A 19,366-nucleotide genomic window follows, 5' to 3' on the forward strand; every position below is an offset into this window, starting at 1 on the left:
TACATCAAACTAAAAAGCTCCTGTATAGCAAAAGAAACCACCATCAAAATGGAAAGGCAATCCACTGTATGGGAAAGCATCATTGCCAAAGATATATCAGATAAGGGGTTAATTTCCAAAATATATAGAGTGTTCATACAACTCAACAAAAGGAAGACAAAGAACCCAACTAAAAAATGGGCAGAGGAGCTGAATAGACACCTCTCCAAACAGGACATAAAAATGGCCAAGAGACATATGAAGAAATGCTCAACATCACTAATCATCAGAGAGATGCAAATTAAAACAACAATGAGGTATCACCTCACACCTGACAGAATGGCCGCCATCAACAAATCATCAAACAACAAGTGTTGGCGAGGGTGTGGAGAAAAGGGGACTCTTGTACATTGCTGGTGGGAATGCAGACTGGTGCAGCCACTATGGAAAAACACTATGGTGTTACCTCAAAAAATTAAAAATTGAACTTCCATTTGACCCAGTGATCCCACTTCTAGGAATATACCCTAAGAAGCCTGAAACACCAATCAGAAAGAATAAATGTACCCCCATGTTCATAGCAGCACTATTTACAATAGCTAAGATCTGGAAATAGCCCAAGTGTCCATCAGTAGATGAATGGATAAAAAAGTTGTGGTACATGTACACAATGGAGTACTATGCAGCTGTAAGAAAGAAAGATCTCTTATCCTTGAGACGACACGGAGAGACCTGGAAAGTATTATCCTGAGTGAAACAAGCCAAGCAGAAAAAGACAAATATCACATGATCTCACTTATTTGTGGAATATAATGAACATAACGGTCTGAGGAATAAGGTAGACCCAGAGACGTGGAAGTAAGGTACAGACTGACAACCCTTGGAAGAGAGGGTGGTGGGGGGAGGGAGGAGATAAACCATAGAACTTATATACATGTACACATAACCAATGGACATGGACAACAAAGCCGGGGATGGGGTGGGGGTATGGGGAGGAGGGTGTCAATGGGGTAAAAAAGGAGAAACATCTGTAACAAAAATGAAAAATAAATTTAAAAAATTAAATTAAAAAAAAAAACTGTGGTACATATACACAATGGAGTACTATGCAGCCGTAAGAAAGAAAGATCTTTTATCCTTTGAGATGACACGGAGGGACCTGGAAAGTATTATCCTAAGTGAAACAAACCAAGCAGCAAAAGACAAATACCACATGATCTCACTTATTTGTGGAATATAATGAACATAACAGTCTGCGGAATAGGGTAGAACCAGAGACATGGAAGTAGGGTACAGACTGACAAATCTCGGAAGAGGGTGGGGTTGGGGGAGGGAGGAGATAAACCACAGAACTTACATGCATGTACGCATAACCAATGGACATGGACAACAAAGCCAGGGACAGGGTGGGGGGGATGGGGAGGAGGGTGTCAATGGGGTAAGAGAAACATCTGTAACAAAAATAAAATGAAAAAAAGAAAAGAAAAGAAAAGGATGGAGAAGGATATATATATATAAAAAGAAAGTCCAATACCTTAAAATGTTGCTCAATATGTTGCAGAAAAACAAGTCTGGAAGCAACACATAATTGAAAAGAAACTGCTTGTGTAATTACATTTAACATTCTTACTGTCCCCTAATATTTTCTCTTTCCTAAAGAGAAATTCACATTCTGTATAACAGTGCTAATCAAATCTTCTGTGATAATGGAAATGTTCTATATCTGCTGTATCCAATATGGTAGCCACTAACTATACGTGGCTAATGAATACTTGAAAATGTAGCTAGTGTGACTGAGAAACAAAATATGTATATTATTTAATTAACATTAATTTAAATAGCACATGTGGCTAGTGGTTACCCTACTGAATAATACAGTTTTTTAATGGTGCCCTTGAGTCAGCCACCACATGCATATTTCCAAATTATTTTTCATGCATCCTCTTCAAATCCTATTATGAGACTAAACAGTACAGTGGTAACATTATCACGTTAATTTTACAGATGGCTTCATATTCTAGAAGGTGATGGACAAATCCATCAGTAAGATTAATACATAATTTTCCTTCTATACATAAGCAACTGCACCTCCCTTGGAGATCCTAACATTTCCATAAAAAATAACTTTTCCTCCAGTGTGTAATCTCTGATCAATAAATTATATAGTCCCAGGGAAAAAGTATTATATTTTAATCTGGATTATCCGTAATATCTAAGACTAAATATCTAAATAATCTGTTGAAAGACTGATTTCATAAAGTTTGGTCCAATATTTTGTCTTGTTTATATTATATGGGTTATTCCATGTACCACCACTTTTCATAGCAGAATACAGACCTAAAAACAAGTGAGACAAAATTTCCTTTATCTCTTATTTCATAGGATAGGTTCAATCCTTGGCATCTTCTTGACACTGTAGAAGGAAAAGGAACCCTAGAAGGAAAAGGAACCCTAGCTTCATGTCCTCCATTGTCCCAGCCTATGGCCTGGCCAGCCCAAGTCCTCAGGCTAGAAGTGGAGGCAAAAGGAGAAGGGGCTGGGTGGTTCAAAGAACTGGTTGGCTCGTGAGTGAAGGGTGGGCTTAAGATGAACACAGAAGGATCCTGGTGATCGCAGGGGCAGCCACACAGGGCAGGGGAGTGTTGGAAGGCCTGTATGCAGCTGCCATGCTATTGCTGTCTCCTTCCCCACGAGATTCTCTTACCCTGTAGGCTGCCAAGGCTCCAGCAAAAGTATAACCCCCCCAACTCTAGTAACTTAAAAAACAAAAAATTATGTATGCAATAAGTAATACATACATGTTACTAAATTCAATAGTACAAAAGGTACAGTGAAAAATAAGTCTTTTGAACTGTTGCTCAACTCGTATCACCAACTCCTGCCAGTTTCTTGTCTATCCTTTTTCCTACTTCCACCCTCTGCTTGAATATTTTAGATTCCATACAAACTTCAAACCAAAACAATCTACAGCATTTTTACTGAGTCACAAATAATTGAGTCCTGCCACCTAAGAGATCTTTATTACCAAATTATACAGTTATTCTTGACTCCACAATCTGTAAGCTCCAGTGGGCAGGAACCACATTACGAGGTTGTATAACAGAAAGCACACCAGATTAGACTCCTTCAGAAGTCCTGGGTTGCAGGCTGGCCAATTAACAGTTGTATGACCTCTGACCTTTACTTTCCAAATCTATAAAACATAGCTATTACCTCATTTCTACCTTTATTACAAGGTTAAAAATATTTAAAACAAGAATACATGTGGAAAGCACACTGGAAATGCTAATGCTATATAAATGTAAGGTCATTATTATTCATTTGTATCTCCACAGCAATCAGTCCAAAGCTGATGAGATGCATAATAAATATTTAATTGAATAGGTATAAGCAAATTTCCTATTATATAAATTATGTGCTATATTATAGTTATAGAATTTATTTGTACCTTTAGGTTTACTGAATAAATATAACCCAAGCATCAAGAGAACATCTTTCTTTGGGGAAAATCTATCATCTCAAAGATCTGACTCATAATGAAAGGATATAAACTATTTAGCTGGCATCCTGATTTTTCTTTTATATCGAGAAAAAACTGTTCTAGTAAGAAGGGTGGGTATTTTATCAAATCCAGCAAGGTTAACAGTTTTTCCACATGAAACAAGAGTTTAGAAAGGGTCAAAAAAGAGAGAGGAGAGATAGTTTGAAGTATGAGAAACTATTCAGACAACAAAGAAGACTACACTGTCCAACAGGAATAGAAGATGGTAAGAAAAATAATAAAGTACTACACTAAAATATCTCTTTAATTTCTTTAGAACAGATAACAGAACTCAAAAAGAGTAAAAAAGAAAAACCATAGAAAAGATTAAGTAACTGGAATGGTTAAAAAAACATCTAAATTGGAGGGTACAAATGGCTGAATGTAGGGAAAGATTCTATCCGCAGCTTTTGTTGCAGATTTTCCTTACCTCTTCTGCTGTACTAACATGTCGCCTCTGCGTTTTCTTGGGGCTCAAAAGGTTTCGACGACATGAACCACTCCAAGATGGACTTGGAACAGATTTAATAGGAAAAGATTTTTCATATGCAGACACATGGCAGTGATGGTTTGACTTTCCCATAAAAGTGTTTGATAATCCACTAAAAAAAAGTTTGTAAGGAAAGATAAGAACAGTACAGTAAGAAAAATCTAATCCAGAGATTATTTTTACTTTCAAGAAATAACAAAAAACAAAAAATTAACAGGCAGAATGAGAGATGTACCACTTAAGGGAAATATACAAGCAATGATACGTGGGTTGCTGTACCAGGTTCTGCCACTTAAGAGGTCTTAGATTTCCAAATTATATAATTATCAAACACCTAAAAGTACATGTCTTAGCTTCACAATTTATAAGTTCTTTTAGTCAGGAACTATAGACCTGGTGGTGTAACAGAAAGCATATATTAGACCTCTTCAGAAAAGCTGAGTTCTAGGTATGCTAACATACACAATACACTTTCTTTTTACTCCCATAGCCCCCTGCCCCAAGCCCTTTGGAGGGAATTATTTTAAGATTTAATTTGCAGAGATGGATAAAACTGAAACCTCTCAACTAAGTTTTTTAAAAAATTTTTTTCTGTTATTGATTTTTTTTAGAGAAAGAGGAAGGGAGAGGGAGAGAGAGAGAGAGAAACATCGATGAGAGAGAACATCAAATGGTCGCCTCCTGAATGCCCTCTACTGGGGATCGGGCCCACAACCTGGGCATGTGCCCTGACTGGGAATTGAACGGCGACCTCTTGGTGCATGGGCTGACGCTCAACCACTGAGCCACACGGATCGGGCTAAGTTTTTTTTTAATAATTTTTGTTTTTAATCCTCACCCGAGATATTTTTCCATTGATTTTTTTAGATAGAGTGGAAGGAAAGGGGAGAGAGAATGAAAGAGAGAAACATCAACATGACAGAGACACATGGATGGGCTGCCTCCTACACGATCCTGACTGGGGCTGGCGATCAAACCCACAACCAAGGTACATGCATGTCCTTGACTAGGAACTGAACCTGCGACTCTATGGACCACAGACTGACAATAAACACTGAACAACCGGCCAGGGCTCAACTACGTTTTTAAATTGAATTTTAACATTTCCTAGAACACCAACACAGGGCTCCAATCCTTCACTAAAAACAACCAGAAGGGCCCAGCCAGTGTGGCTCAATGGATTGAGCATCATCCCATGAACTGAGAGGTCCCGGTTCAATTCCTTGTCAGGGCACATGCCTGGGTTGTGAGCTCAATCCTCAGTAGGGGGCAAGCAGGAGACAGCCGATTGATGTTTCTCTCTCACATCGATGTTTCTATCTCTCTTTCCCTTCCTCTCTCTCTAAAATAATCAATAAAAATCTATTTGAAACAAAAAAACAAACAAACAAACAAAAACAACCAGAAGGCTTCTTATTAGGCTTCACCACTCTGACAACTCTCCTCTGGCCTCACTGCTTATCTCCTCTGAAGGAGAATTTTGTTTGGTTTCTTTATATCATTTGCACACCAAATAATGGGAAAAATTGGTAGAAAAAAATTTTTTTTAATTCACACCCAGTCTTATCTTTAAGGATAGGTAAATGATTTAAATTTTTTTCTACATGCCCTGTCTCACCTACCATTACCAAGCAAATTTGAGATACTTGCAATCAACATAAATTTTCTTTTTTTTTTTTTTGCTAAAAATGCAAAATAGAGCTACATAGCTGACTAAACTGAATTCAATAAAATCAATTCTTTAAATCAGTACAAGTGGTCTGGGCCCAAATGAATCAGACTAGGTCTAAAGAAAATAAAAAGAACATATACTCTAACTCTTCAAACTCTAATGGTTTCTATGTGTGTTGGAGTGGAAAAAGGAGCAAGAACTCAGAATTTCAGAAACAGGCTTATCTTCTTAGGATGGGTGGATACAGCTAGGAAAAGATGGCAAGGGCAATATAATTTGTTTGGTGAAGATATAATGAATTCCTCTCAATGTCTTTTGTATTTATGATTCCTAGAGAATGTGCTGTTATTTGTGTTTGTAATAAAAATGATTTTTTTCTAAAGAAACAGTACAAGGACATCGTGAAATGCCAGAAAGCAAGGATGCTACCAACAATTAACAAGGTTGGGTCAGACAGAGAAGTAAGCTTAAGCTCCCACTGGCTAAAGTTTCGAGAATGTATTTTTAAAATGATTGTGCTGGCCAGTTTGGCTCAGTGGTTAAAGCATCAGCCCATGGACCAGAGAGTCTCGGGTTCAATTTCTGGTCAAAGGCATATACTTCGATTGCAGGTTCGATCCCTGGCCCTAGCTGGGGTCCTGTGGGAGGCACCAATCAATGTGTCTCTCTCACACTGATGTTTCTCTCTCACTCTCCTGCCCCCACCCCTTTCCTCCCACTCTGTCTAAAAATCAATGAAAAAAATATCCTCAGGTGAGGATTAAAACAAAATGACAACAGTAAATTGAAACACACCTAAATCCATAACACTAAAATAAAGAAAAAAAATTAATTTGAACCACATGAAGTGGCTATTTAAAAAATTTATTTACTTTGAAAATTGGTAATAAAAAAGATTTAGTCATATATCCTGCTAATGAGGAAAAAGCTCTCCTTTAGCAGAGCACCAATAAGTGTAGGAAAAAATGATTAAAATTAGAAAAGCATTATTTTATTAACTCTAATAAAAGTATTATAAGCTCAGAGGGGGTCCAAAGGTACAAACTTCCTGTTATAAAATAAATATCATGAAGATGTAATGTACAGTGAATACAGTTAATAATACTGTATTGCACATCTGTTATTTTTTTTTCTTTATTGATTTGAGAGAGAGAGGAAGGAAGAGGGATAAAAAAATAGAAATATCGATGAGAGAGAACATCTAATGGCCGCCTCCTGCATGCTCCCCACTGGGAATTGGGCACACAACCTGGGCATGTGCCCTGACCAGGAATCGAACCAGTGACCTCTTGGTGCATGGATCGACACTCAACCACTGAGCCACTCCAGCTGGGCCTGTAATGCACATTTGAAAGCTGCTAAGATTAGATCTTAAAAGTTCTCATCACAAGAAAAAAAATGTATGTAATCATATATGGTAGTGGATATTAACTAGACTTAGTGTGGTGATCATTTCATTATTGAATCATTCTGTTGTACACGTGAAACTAATATGTCAATTATACCTTAATTTAAAATAAATTATAACCAGATAAGGATTATCAATTGAGACTAGTAACTATTAGAGTGGTGTGAAACTGGTCCTTCATATAATACCAAAGTACCCATCTTTTAGATTACATTCTAGTCACAAGGGGGAAAGAAACCTAACTGTACAAATAAGGACCAGACTGTTATCTCCTCAATCTAAAGGTCAATCCATCATCACTTATGAAAGAAGAACCAGACAGTGTAGGTGTCCTAATGTGTAATAAGATAGCATCACCTTTTATTCAAGTCAAAAATCCAGTTTACAAAAAATAAGGAGACTAGAGGACAAAATAAAGATACTATGAGGAAGAAATCTGTCAAATCCAAAAAGTGAAACATTATGCAGAAAACAGTCATGTCCTTAAAAAAATAAAGCTGTTCTAGATTATAAGAGATTTAAGGGCAATAACTACCAGATGTTATCTTAGATTGAACCCTGGTTTGAACACATTAGCTGTAAATGACACTTTTGGGTCAAGTAGGAAAATTTAAATATAACTTAGGTACAATACAAGATAAAATTTATTAAATGGAAAAAAGGAGATGATTGGAAAAGCAGACAACAAGAGTATACACAATATCAACTCATTTTTTTTTTTTTTTTTAAATATGTGTAGCCCTGGCCGGTTTGGCTCAGCGGTTAGAGAGTTAGCCCGTGGACCAAAGAGTCACGGGTTCAATTCCAATCAAGGGCACGTACCTCGGTTCATCCCTGGCCCTGGTCAGGGTTGTGCAGGAGGCAACCAGCTGATGTGTCCCTCTCACGTTGATGTTTCTCTCTCTCTCTCTCTCTCTCCCTCTTTCCCTCTCTCCCTCCCTCCCTCTCTCCCACTCTATCTGAAGATAAATAATAAAATGTCCTCGGGTGAGGAGTAAAAAGAAAATGTGTGTAAATGCAGAGAAAAATATCTGGAAGGACAGGTACTAAAATATTACAAAGGTGATTTCTGAGTGGTGGGAATAGGGGGCTTCTAGTTTTTATTTTTGCTCATCCGTATTTTACAATTTTTTATAAAAGCACATGTACTGTTTTTGTAATAATATTACTTTAAAATTTAACAGTACACCATTGTTGAGTAAAAAAAGTAACCTGCCAAGTGATGCATATAGAATATCCTTAATGAAGACAAAATAATATTATACACTTCCTAGTAAACATAGCATATATACTATGCTATATATAAGTAAGAGTGAAAAAATAAGCATAGGAGCCCTGGCTGGTTTGGCTCAGCAGTTGGAGCATTGGCCTGTGGACCAGAGAGTCCTGGGTTCAGTTTCCACTAGGGGCATGTACCAAAAAAAAAAATAAGCATAGGAAAAGGTAAAAGGTCTAGAAGGAAACAACCAAAGGGAGGAGAATAAGATTATGGGTAGTGGTCATGGGTCTGTCTTTAGCTTTATCAGTAAGGTTTTAATTTTCATAATGTGAATGTATTAATGAATTCTTAATTTTTAAAAATATTAAGAAGTGGGAAGCTGCCCTGGCTGGTTTTGCTCAGTGGTTAGAGCGTCGGCCCTCTAACCCAGAGAGTCCTGGGTTCGGTTCCTGCTAAGGGCATGTACCTCGGTTGCAGTTTGTCCCCGGCCCCAGTTGGGGTTATGTAGGTGGCAGCTACTCGATGTGTCTCTCTCACATCGATGTTTCTCTCTCTCTCTTCTCCCCTCTCTCCCTCCTTCTCTATCTAAAGATAAATAAAAAAATGTCCTCGGGTGAGGATAAAAAAAAATGGGAAGGTGATCTTTTTTTTCTTTATTGATTTTAGAAAGAGAGAAAAGGAGAGGGAAAGATAGAAACATCAATGACAGAGAACATCAACTGGCTGCCTCCTGCATGCCCCCCACTGGGAATCGGGCCCACAACCTGGGCATATGCCCTGACCAGGAATCGAACTGGTGATCTCCTGGTGCATGGGTTGATGCTAAACGAGTGAGCCACACTAGCCGGGTGGGAAGATGATCCTTGAGAGTACTGACATGTTTCTAGAATCTATGTGCTGATAATCATAAAATAAAAGTCATCTTACTGGTTTCAATCATCACCAGAAAGCTTAGCCTTGACTAAGCAGTAAACTAAATGGTATCACATTCTTAAAACCCATCACCAATGTAAAATTTAAGAAGTCAAAAATACTACTTTAGCCTGGCTGGTTTGGCTCAGTGGTTGAGCGTTGACTCATGCACCAAGAAGTCACCAGTTCAATTTCGGTCAGGGCGCATGCCCAGGTTGTGGGCCCAATCCCCAGTGTGGGGACATTCAGGAGGCAGCCAATAAATGTTCTCTCTTATTGATGTTTCTCTCTCTTTCCTTCTCCCTTCCTCTCTCTCTCAAATCAATATAAAAAAAAATTTAATAAATACTACTACTTTAAAGAAGAAATATTTTGCTAACATATTAAAGTACCTGACGGAAAAGTTCCTAAGCCAAATTTCATCTCTCTTTAATAATCAGTATAAGCTTGGTGAGGGAATAGGTAGGCTAAATAGGATCAAGTTCTTTGTGACTATTTTCTAACAGAAGTAGCTTAGGTCTAGCAGAGTGAGGCCATGAGGTATAGAGCTGCCTTGGTTTAAGTCAGGTTTCCGTTATGTGAGAGCTCACAACATGTGCTGGTTTCTTTGCTACTGAAGTTGTAGAAAGTGATTTTCACTTGGAGATTCTTAATAGCGATACAGATCCTAAAGGGTTCCAATATACTCATATCCACCAAGATTTCCCTCAAAACTCTCTCCTCTAATGATAAAATTTGACTGTCACCAAAATTCAGCACCGAGTACATTAAAAGCTGAAAGTTTAAAATGGACTTGTCCATATCTCTATGGTTCAAGTTCAAAAATGGTGTTACTCTTTATAAATGTCAATGTAACAACTATCTTATAACCATTTTCCTCCATATCGCAGGAAGGGCTTGTGAACTAAGAATACCTACCTTGAGGTCTTTCGGGTTTCGAGGTAAAGACTTCGGCTGTTTCTTGATTTTTGTGAAGTTGAACTTGATGCTGGAGTGGAATTTCTCCACTGGCCATTTGCATTCTGGCCAAAGTTTCTTAAGTCTCCTGAGCCAAGAAAACTGTCTGAGGAAGGGTTATCTAAAGGAATAAAAGTTTGAATAAATTAAATACCTACAGTGGTTCTCCACGTGGTTGCAACCATGTCCAACATTGTATTCTAAAGTAATGTGGCATATTACCATGTCTCTCATGAAGATCCCAGTCTCAACTGCCAGTAAAGTCTGCAGTAAGGGAACTTCTACAAACTAAAATTGATTCAGCCATACTAACCTGAAAATTGTTGAAGGAGCTGAATCCTGCCACAGCCATGTGCCTTATCTGCATCAATGTGACTCCGTGGTGTCCACCAAAAGTCAACATTTTACCCCAACTATATCTTGCAAGCACTCCCAGGCCTGGGCCTGAAAGAAGGTAGGCCAGACCAGTAAGAAAGCAGGTGGAGGGCCAAGGAGAATTGTAATTCAAATGAACAACAGTTATTGCTTAATAAGCAGCTGGTGTCTCTTGTTTTTAATTACCATGTTCACAACTCAGAGACTCTCTAAGAGCAGAGATAACCTAATTGCTGCTTATTCTGGCCAGCTATGGCAAGAATGACCCATCATGTGCATCTGGTTCTGATATGGTATCCTTCAGTCACTTAACGCCATAATCAACAGACATATCAATACTCCAATGCTTGAGGCTGCAATCAGGCTAAATAAGAATTATTTATTACTTGAATTTTCTGACTTGTCGCTTACAAGCAGGGGTGATAAATACTTCCAAGTTGCAGCTAAGAGTAGAAATAATTTCTATACCCTCCTCTCCTAATCATCAGGACTGGACAATTTAAAATAATGCCTTCAAAATAACTTCAGATATTATGTGATGGAACCCTGAGGAGCACCAGTGGAAAAATGAGAATGATAATTCTCTACTAAATTTTTTGGCCTGTCAACATCACATTGAAGATCCTCTTTCAAAGCATATTACTATAGAATTTTGCACATTATATATTTATGTTATTTAAAATATTTAAAGTAGCTCTTGATACTTTCTCCAATAACAAAGGCAGTCAACAAAAATATAAGTTTTGTATTGTGTTGCCTTGTTGTTTTTTCAGTTGATCGGGATTATCAGGATTCAGGGTAAATAAGATATAAAAAAAAGTAGCAGTCAGAGGTGGTATTAGTACCAATTGACTCACCAGTGAACAAACCTGATCTATTAAATTTACTTTCAAAATGAATTATAACCTTTCCCTTCTGTAATCATTATCTATGCTTAGCATCTATCAACATTATTTTCAAGACAGAGACATGAGGCTAATGAAAACAAGTCTCATTAAAGGACGAGAAAATTATCTTTAAATTAAATGCAAAGTAGTAACAATAGAAATTTTTGTCTCTCATACTTTTTTGCTAAAATTTGATTAGGGAATAATCTAACTAGAAATATTTACCAAAAAATGAAAATTACCCTGACATGTGTGAAATTTGAGCCTAAGTATAAACCAGAGTAACCTTCTCAAGGGCATGTGACAGAGACTTCAGGATGCAAAGGAAGGCACAGAATCAAGCAGTCTGTTTTAAAAGAATAAAGTGGTTCCATCTCTACTCAATGAAATCACTGAACAGTCCTCTATTGTTGATGTGATCAAACAAAGCTAGAGAGGGACTTGCAGGGGATTACAGACTCTAATTTTATTGGTGATGATTTAGCCTGGTATTCTGTCATCATTAAGAAATGAGACTGCCTATGCCACAAATAAGATTATTTATCATGCACATATACACACACATAAAACTATAAGGAAATACAACAAAAATTTAATTTTGGTTGTATGCCAATAAAATGATGGGTACTTTTCTACAATTCTCTATTAATTTTCCTCAAGGACAGGCAAAACTTTTAGGAAATAATGAAATAAACTTTATAGCTTTAAAAAGTGTATCTGCCAATCACTTACTATGAAAGTAACTAACAGTAGTTCCTGTTAACTTTAGGATCTATTTAGTTATTATAAATAGCAAAATGCTTTAAATCATCTTACCTACTAAACAACAGTTTGGCAATCTAATTTAACATTTTTCCAAAAAGAAGATGTTGAGAAAGATTCTAAGCATGAGCAAAATCATTTCATCTTAGTCTACTTTTCTTTGTTTAGGGTTTAAAATGTTTTAATTTTCTTTTCAATTGTACTCTTAAGAAAATCAAAAGGTCCTGAAGTCTGACTAGCAACTAAGTTATTAAAGTAAAAGTGCTGCATTTTCTCTGCTTTCTAATTAAAAAAACAAAAACAAACAAAACAATGTTTTTAGTAGTCTAGTCTTAAATGGATTAAGAAGCAGATTTTTTAAAAGCTTGATATGCCTCACTACCTCATGCCATTGAGAAGGCTACTCTATATGAAGAGGCAGATCCAGTAAAGGAATAAACAGAAAGCTCCAGACCCTACATTCTAAAATTTGGGGCTTTCCTGTGTTTGTTTTCACTTCAATGGAGGAAAGGGTAGCAAGGCAAGAGAGGAGACAAATACCAATACAGTCAGAATGAGAAAACGAAGGCAGGTAAAGTTGGGAATCATGTCTAGCCCAATCAAAAGGTAAGGCTCAAAGTGACTGACCACAAGAAATCAATGTGGAGATTATCAGAGAAGAATACATCCAAAGGAGATAGCAGAGACAAAATTCTGTAAGACATGCAATGAGTTGGAATGAGTATGGCAAAGAAACAAAGTTTTAAAAATTACATAGTAAAAAGTAGATTTTAATTAAAGACTTTATTAGTAGAAAAAAAAGACTATTAGAAGAAAAATCTATACAGACCCTTGGCATTCAAGATTTAAAATTCTGATTGGAGGTCTGTGATGTGCCATGTTTGTTTTGTCAGGGACTAGATGAAATTTGACAGAGGTAAATTGCTTCAGGCTATAATTTAAAGAATAACTGTAGCCCTGGCCAGTTTGGCTCAGCAGTTAGAGCGTGGGCCAGCAGACCAGAGAGTCCCGGGTTTGGTTTCCACTAAGGGCACGTACCTCGGTTGAAGTTTGTCCCCGGCCCCAGTTGGGGTCATGTGGATGGCAACCAGTCAATGTGTCTCTCTCATGTCAACATTTCTCTCTCTCTCTCACCCCCACTCTATCTGAAGATGGATGCACAAATGTCCTTGTGTGAGGATAAAAAAAGAATAAATCTAATAATTCAGCATCCATATTTCAATGTGGCTTTACTATTCACTGTTGTTATTCTCTCTTCATCATCCATGTATACAGTAACTTGTATAGTTTTTTCTTTCTTTTCCTAAAAAGATGGCCTTTAAATAAGAGATAAAATGTCAGTTTTAGAGTTTAATATGAGGACCAACTCGTGGTATAAGGCCAAATATAGGAAAATTGGAACTCTCAAGAATCATGTAACTGAGATGACAGGAATTAGGTCAAATATCACTACAGTCAAGAATATGATGATTTGAGATGACCTCAGATATATCCTTTGTGAGTATTAAGGATCTACCAAAATTTTTTTAAAAAATACGCTATATATATGTTTTTAAGTCATGTGATTTATAATAGTTGAAATGGCAAGGGTGAAGGAAATCTAAACCATAGCGAAAACAATAAAGCAAATGAAGGCACAGGCCCATTATCCTAAACCATAGCCCCTGGGGTTCAGTTGTTTCTGAGTTTAAAATTTTGAAATTTTAGAAAGATGACCTGGAATACACTATGTAACACTTCCAACTATAATCTGAATCAGCACGCTGTAATCACACATATTGATATATGTGCATAAAATGTGTAAATACTCTTATTTACAGAGATATATAAAAGACAAAATATAAATAATTTCATGTTAGTTCACGTAGTTTTTGCCAAGGAATGAATTCAGGGTGGTCAAGTTTTGGTGCCAAATAAATTATGAAAAAAATTTTGGTTTTCGGAGCCTTTTGGATTTTGGAATTGCACATAAAGAATTGTGAATGTGTACATCAATTCCATGGATTAGAAATCAACAAAAAAAGGTAAATATGAAGAATCATACATAAACAGATGGAGAGTAAAAATAAAAATATTGGGCTAAAAAAAGATTATATGTACCAAGTCATACAATGTATACTATGCCTGTACACACAGTTAAAAATCAGAAAAGGCAAGAGAGTTAAGGAAGAGCTGAATTATGGTCAAGAGCTTTTGAGTATAATTTTCTCTATATAACTATTTACTATTGAGCAATTATTTTTACCTAAAAGCAAATATTCTGCCCAATGGTAAATTAGCATATGAAATTACAAGGAAATACAACCTGAGTTCAAATGAAAATACTAATGATCTGAGTTCATTATTCACTCAACTGTCCTTCCCCTAGGATTAATAATGAGCTATCAAACCAGATTTCAGGCTCTACTCATCAGGAAGGATTTTTCAATAATAATGATGACAAAGTTACTCTTGGAGCAAATTAACTGATTTTTCTATACAAATTATGCACATACTATGTGGAGACCATTTCCCATCCCAGGAGAGGAAATCCAGTGCCCAGGATAAATTACCACCCACCTAAATGACATTTAAATATAATATAAATCTAAAAGAGCATCATACTAACGTCTTTTTAGGGGAGGAGATCTCATCTTGCTGACAAAGAATCCTGAGGAAGCCAAATAACAACAATTATTATTTGCATTTCATATATATTACCTCAATTTACCCTTATAAAAATCTCACTAAGGCAGGTTCGATGGTATTACTAATATTCCCATATTTGTGATAAGGTGAGGAGACTGAAGCAGGAGGAATGAAAAGACAGAGGAAAACACTAATATCTTCCTAGGTTATACTGCCAGGAAGCTAACAAAGAAAAACTCTCCGTTTCCCCAAGACAGAGCCAGATGATCTTTGGAAGCCCAAACCGTAGGAAGGGAAGATGCAAAGTCAGGAAGACCAGGGGCTAGAATAGCCTAGAGAATGCTGACTTCTGTCATGGATCACAAGTTGAATAGGCAAGCCCTTGAATACGCAAGCATGGCTGTGGCAGGTGCTAGATAGAGACATGTAGTTAACATTTCCTGCCCTGGTGGAGGGATAAACTTGGGCAGAAATAAATTTTCAGAATTCAGTGGTTTCCAGCAGAACAGAAATAGGCTGGCTAGCTCTGAACTTTAAATCAATACAAAACAAATAACCTTTACATCACATAGACATAGCTTTAAAAAAAAGAAAAAGAGCCGTAGTGCTTTTTACAATGATATAATAAACAAGGAGGAGAATGTATTTCAAAACAACTTTTCCATTAAAAAATATTTAGTTGAGACTAGATTAGTAAAGTATCACAGCACACAGACACACACACACACACACACACACACAGCTTATTAAAATGATGTTTTAGTGGAAAAAAATGGTTGCTTTTGACAATGCTTTCATATTCTTAGAGATGGTAAACACAAGTGATATGCTAGGAAGAAATCTGAAAGGTATAAATGTCTTGACTCCAAGTAATGTGTCATACCTGAATAATAATTGGGACTATAAGCTGCACTCCTTGTGGAACATGTGTAAGATCCGTCCAAATTACCTTGCCTGGAAGGTAATATCTAAACAAAGCAGAAGATTTTTCTTAAATCATACTTTGACAGTAAAATAGAATACAAATTTACACCAGAAAAAAATGTATCATTAAACAAGATTATGACATATTTCAGAATTCAATACAGGGTGAGGCAAGAGTAGGTTTACAGTTGTATGTGAAACACAGTTTATTCTTATATTATTATTTATTAATTATTGTATTATCTTCCATATGAACTGTAAATCTACTTTTGTCCACCCCCATATAACTAATCATATTTATGTGTGACTTTTGTCCACCCCTATATAACTAATCATATTTATGTGTGTGTGTGTATACACACATATATATTATTAAATAAACAACATACTAATAAGAAAGGAAAACATACAATCTAATAAAATGACTGAGGCATCAAGGGGGAAATTGGGTAAAATATCAATTATACAACTTAATTCAAAAAATGCTCATTATAAGGTAAATACGCATTTAGTGTATCCTGTTCTGAAACTCAATGTATCATATATCAAGAAGGCAGAGCCCTGGCCGGTTTGGCTCAGCGGTTAGAGCGTCCACCTGCGGTCCGGAGAGACCCGGGTTCGGTTCCCGCTAAGGGCATGTGCCTCGGTTGCAGTTTGTCCCCGGCCCTGGTTGGTCGTGCGGGTGGCAGCCACTCGATGTGTCCCTTTCACGTCGATGTTTCCCTGTCTCTCTCTTCCTCTCTCTCCCTCCCACTCTGTCTGTACAAAGGATGGAAAAATGTCCTCAGATGAGGATAAAAAAAAAAAAAAAAAAGAAGGCAGACAATATCAGCCCAGTCGGTGTGGCTCAGTGGACTGAGCATTATCCCATGGACTGAGAGGTCAGGGCACATGCTCAGATTTTGGGCTTGATCCTCAATGTGGGGGCGTGCAGGAAGCAGCCAATCAATGTTTCTCTCTCACATCGATGATTCTTTCTCTTTCTCCCTTCCTCAAAAAAAAAAAAAAAAAAATCAATAAAAACATACAATTTTGTTTAAAAGCAGACAAAATTGACCTGGTTTTGATTCTTTTGAAAACATTACAGTTTTTAATCATGGGGTGCTGCTAAATGATTGATTAAATCTGGACATGTGTGAATATGTACTGTTATTAAAATAATAATTGGGGGAAGATGCTGCTGGTATGTAGTACACAGGGGCCAAAGATGCTAAACATTCTGCTATGCTTAGGCCAGATTCACACAGCAAAGATTCACCTCATTCAAATTAGTAATGGCTTTCCTATTGAGAAAGACTGCTTTATTAATATTGCTCCTCAAACTTTAATGTGCATATAAATCAGCTGGAGATTTTTTAAACTGTAGATTCTTATTCAGTAAGTATGAGGTGAAGCCTCAGATTCTGCATTTCTAACAAACTTCCAGGTGATGCTGGTATTGTTGATCCTTTGAGAATATAAGCTTTATAGCACAGAGAAATCTCAGAGCTGCTGTATAGTTACAAATACATATGCCCCATTTAATGCTCAGCAATTTTAAGATGCTAGTTTAAAACAACACAGATCTGCCCTGGCCGGTCTGGCTCAGCGGTTAGAGTGTCAGCCCATGGACCAGAGTCTTGAGTTCGGTTCCCGCTAAGGGCATGTACCTCGGTTGCAATTTGTCCCTGGCCCTGGTTGGGGTCATGTGGGTGGCGACCACTCTATGTGTCTCTCTCACATCGATGTTTCTCCCTCTCTTCCTCCCTCTCTCCTGCCTGCTCTAACTGAAGATAAATGCAAAAATGTCCTCAGGTGAGAATAAAAAAAAAAAATTTAACTATACAGATCTGGGTATTGGTAATTGTAATATTCAGAGGAATAATAAAGAGTTTTCTCAAAGGTACTATTGTCAAAGAATTCACACATAGCCTAGCTGGTCTCTTAACTTTAATATATTAAACAGAATTCCAAACATTAGAATCCTTTGATTCTAAAAAGTTTATATATATGCTTGTACTCTTGAGTTTGGCATTTAAACTATATAAGATGAAAACTTAAGACAAAATAATTCATTAATTGAAGGAAGAAAATTATTCCTAACCTGATGGTCAGCAAGTGAGAGCTGGTCCTCTGGAAAACCTGTTTGTGACAGGAGATGGGTTTTGAATATGGAGTTGTGGTTCACTAAAGTTACTTCTCCAGCATCCATCCTCATCCTATCAGCAATATCATCTGGGGAAAGAGTCCATATTAGTTCAAGTCCCATAATTCTTTAATAACTACTTTCCTATAAACCAATCTTTTCACCTAATAAAAGTAATTCCCAGCCCTGGCCAGGCGGCTCAGTTAGTTGGAGCATCGTCCCATACACCAAAAGGTTGTAGGTTCGATTCTTGGTCAGGGCACAAACAGGAGGCAATCAATAGGTGTGTTTCTTTCACATCGATGTTTCTCTCTCTCTCTCCATTCCTTTCTCTCTAAAAATCAATAAAAACATGTCCTCAGGTGAGAATAATAATTACTATTATTCCCAACGACCAGCCCTACAAGTTAAATGAAACCTCTACTTCATAAGTAACCAATGGCAAAAAAAAAATCTCAAAACTAAATTAGAAGTTTTAAAAATAATGAAATTTTCCTAAAAGAAATTTTTTAATGTTTTAACTATATAAAAATTTTAATTATAAAAAGAATAGGGAAAAAATTTCACAGTTCAATAAACACTTGTTAACATTAGTGTTATTTCTTCTGTTTTAGCTCAAAAGAGTGCTTTCAAAATTAACTGACCTGAAAATTTTTTTCTTCAGAAAGCAACATTTATTCTCATGGCTGTTAACAGAGATCAGCTCAACCACTGTAATATTATGGCAGAATCTTACTATATAGCCATTTTTGAGACCTTTGTTACTTTGTTATAAAAGAGCTAAAATAGAAACAAATGAGAGTAAGGGAACTCAATTACTTATAATATCGGCAATGAGAAAAAAGGGAAACAATGACTGGGAGAGAGAAAGAAGACAAAGCAAAAGGAAAAGACAGAAATGTGAGAAAAGACTAATGTGAATTTAAAAGAAGCAAATGAACTGTTGTAAGATCTAACTGTATATATATATTTTTTTTCTTTATTGATTTTAGAGAGAGAGGAAGAGAAACAGAAACATCGATGAGAGAGAACATCGACTGGCCATCTCCTGCATGCCTCTCATTGGAGATTTGGCCCACAACCCGGGCATGTGCCCTAACTGAGAACCGAACTGGCAACCTCTTGGTGCATGGGTCAATGCTCAACCACTGAGCCACACCAAATGGGCTAACTGTATATATTTTAAACCTATTCTTTTCATTTTTAAATTTATTTACTGATTTTAGAGAGAGAAGGAGAGGGAGAGAGAAACATCAATTTATTGTTCCACTTGTTTACACATTAATTGGTTGACTCTTGCATGTATCCTGACCAGTAATCAAACCCACAGCCTTTATGTATCGGGTCAATGCTCTTACAAACTGAGCTACATGGCCAGGGCTCTTAATCTATTTTAATATGGCTACTATTCCTGACCTTATACTGACTCCCATTATACACGTAAAGTACTATGAATAGTGGAAAATGTTCCAATCATAATTAATTGT

The 19,366-nt window shown here is 36.8% G+C and overlaps 1 protein-coding gene across 3 annotated transcripts in view; it reads right to left on the reverse strand.

Annotated features, from left to right (window-relative positions):
* SENP1 (SUMO specific peptidase 1) overlaps positions 1-19,366 on the reverse strand; it is a 61,962-nt gene that overhangs the window by 37,008 nt on the left and 5,588 nt on the right. The window contains exons 3-7 of one of the 3 annotated variants that reach the window (XM_036252332.1): positions 17,838-17,968; positions 15,714-15,798; positions 14,811-14,852; positions 10,140-10,299; positions 3,951-4,122 (exon numbers count right to left, since the gene is read on the reverse strand). In XM_036252332.1, coding sequence (XP_036108225.1) covers positions 3,951-4,122; positions 10,140-10,299; positions 14,811-14,852; positions 15,714-15,798; positions 17,838-17,968 — 590 coding nt within the window. The remainder of the gene's footprint in view (positions 1-3,950; positions 4,123-10,139; positions 10,300-14,810; positions 14,853-15,713; positions 15,799-17,837; positions 17,969-19,366) is intronic. The other 2 variants (XM_036252334.1, XM_036252335.1) reach the window with 2 other exon arrangements.

This window comes from Molossus molossus, unplaced genomic scaffold, assembly GCF_014108415.1.
Source record: "Molossus molossus isolate mMolMol1 unplaced genomic scaffold, mMolMol1.p scaffold_m16_p_10, whole genome shotgun sequence".
Taxonomy (NCBI): domain Eukaryota; kingdom Metazoa; phylum Chordata; class Mammalia; order Chiroptera; family Molossidae; genus Molossus; species Molossus molossus.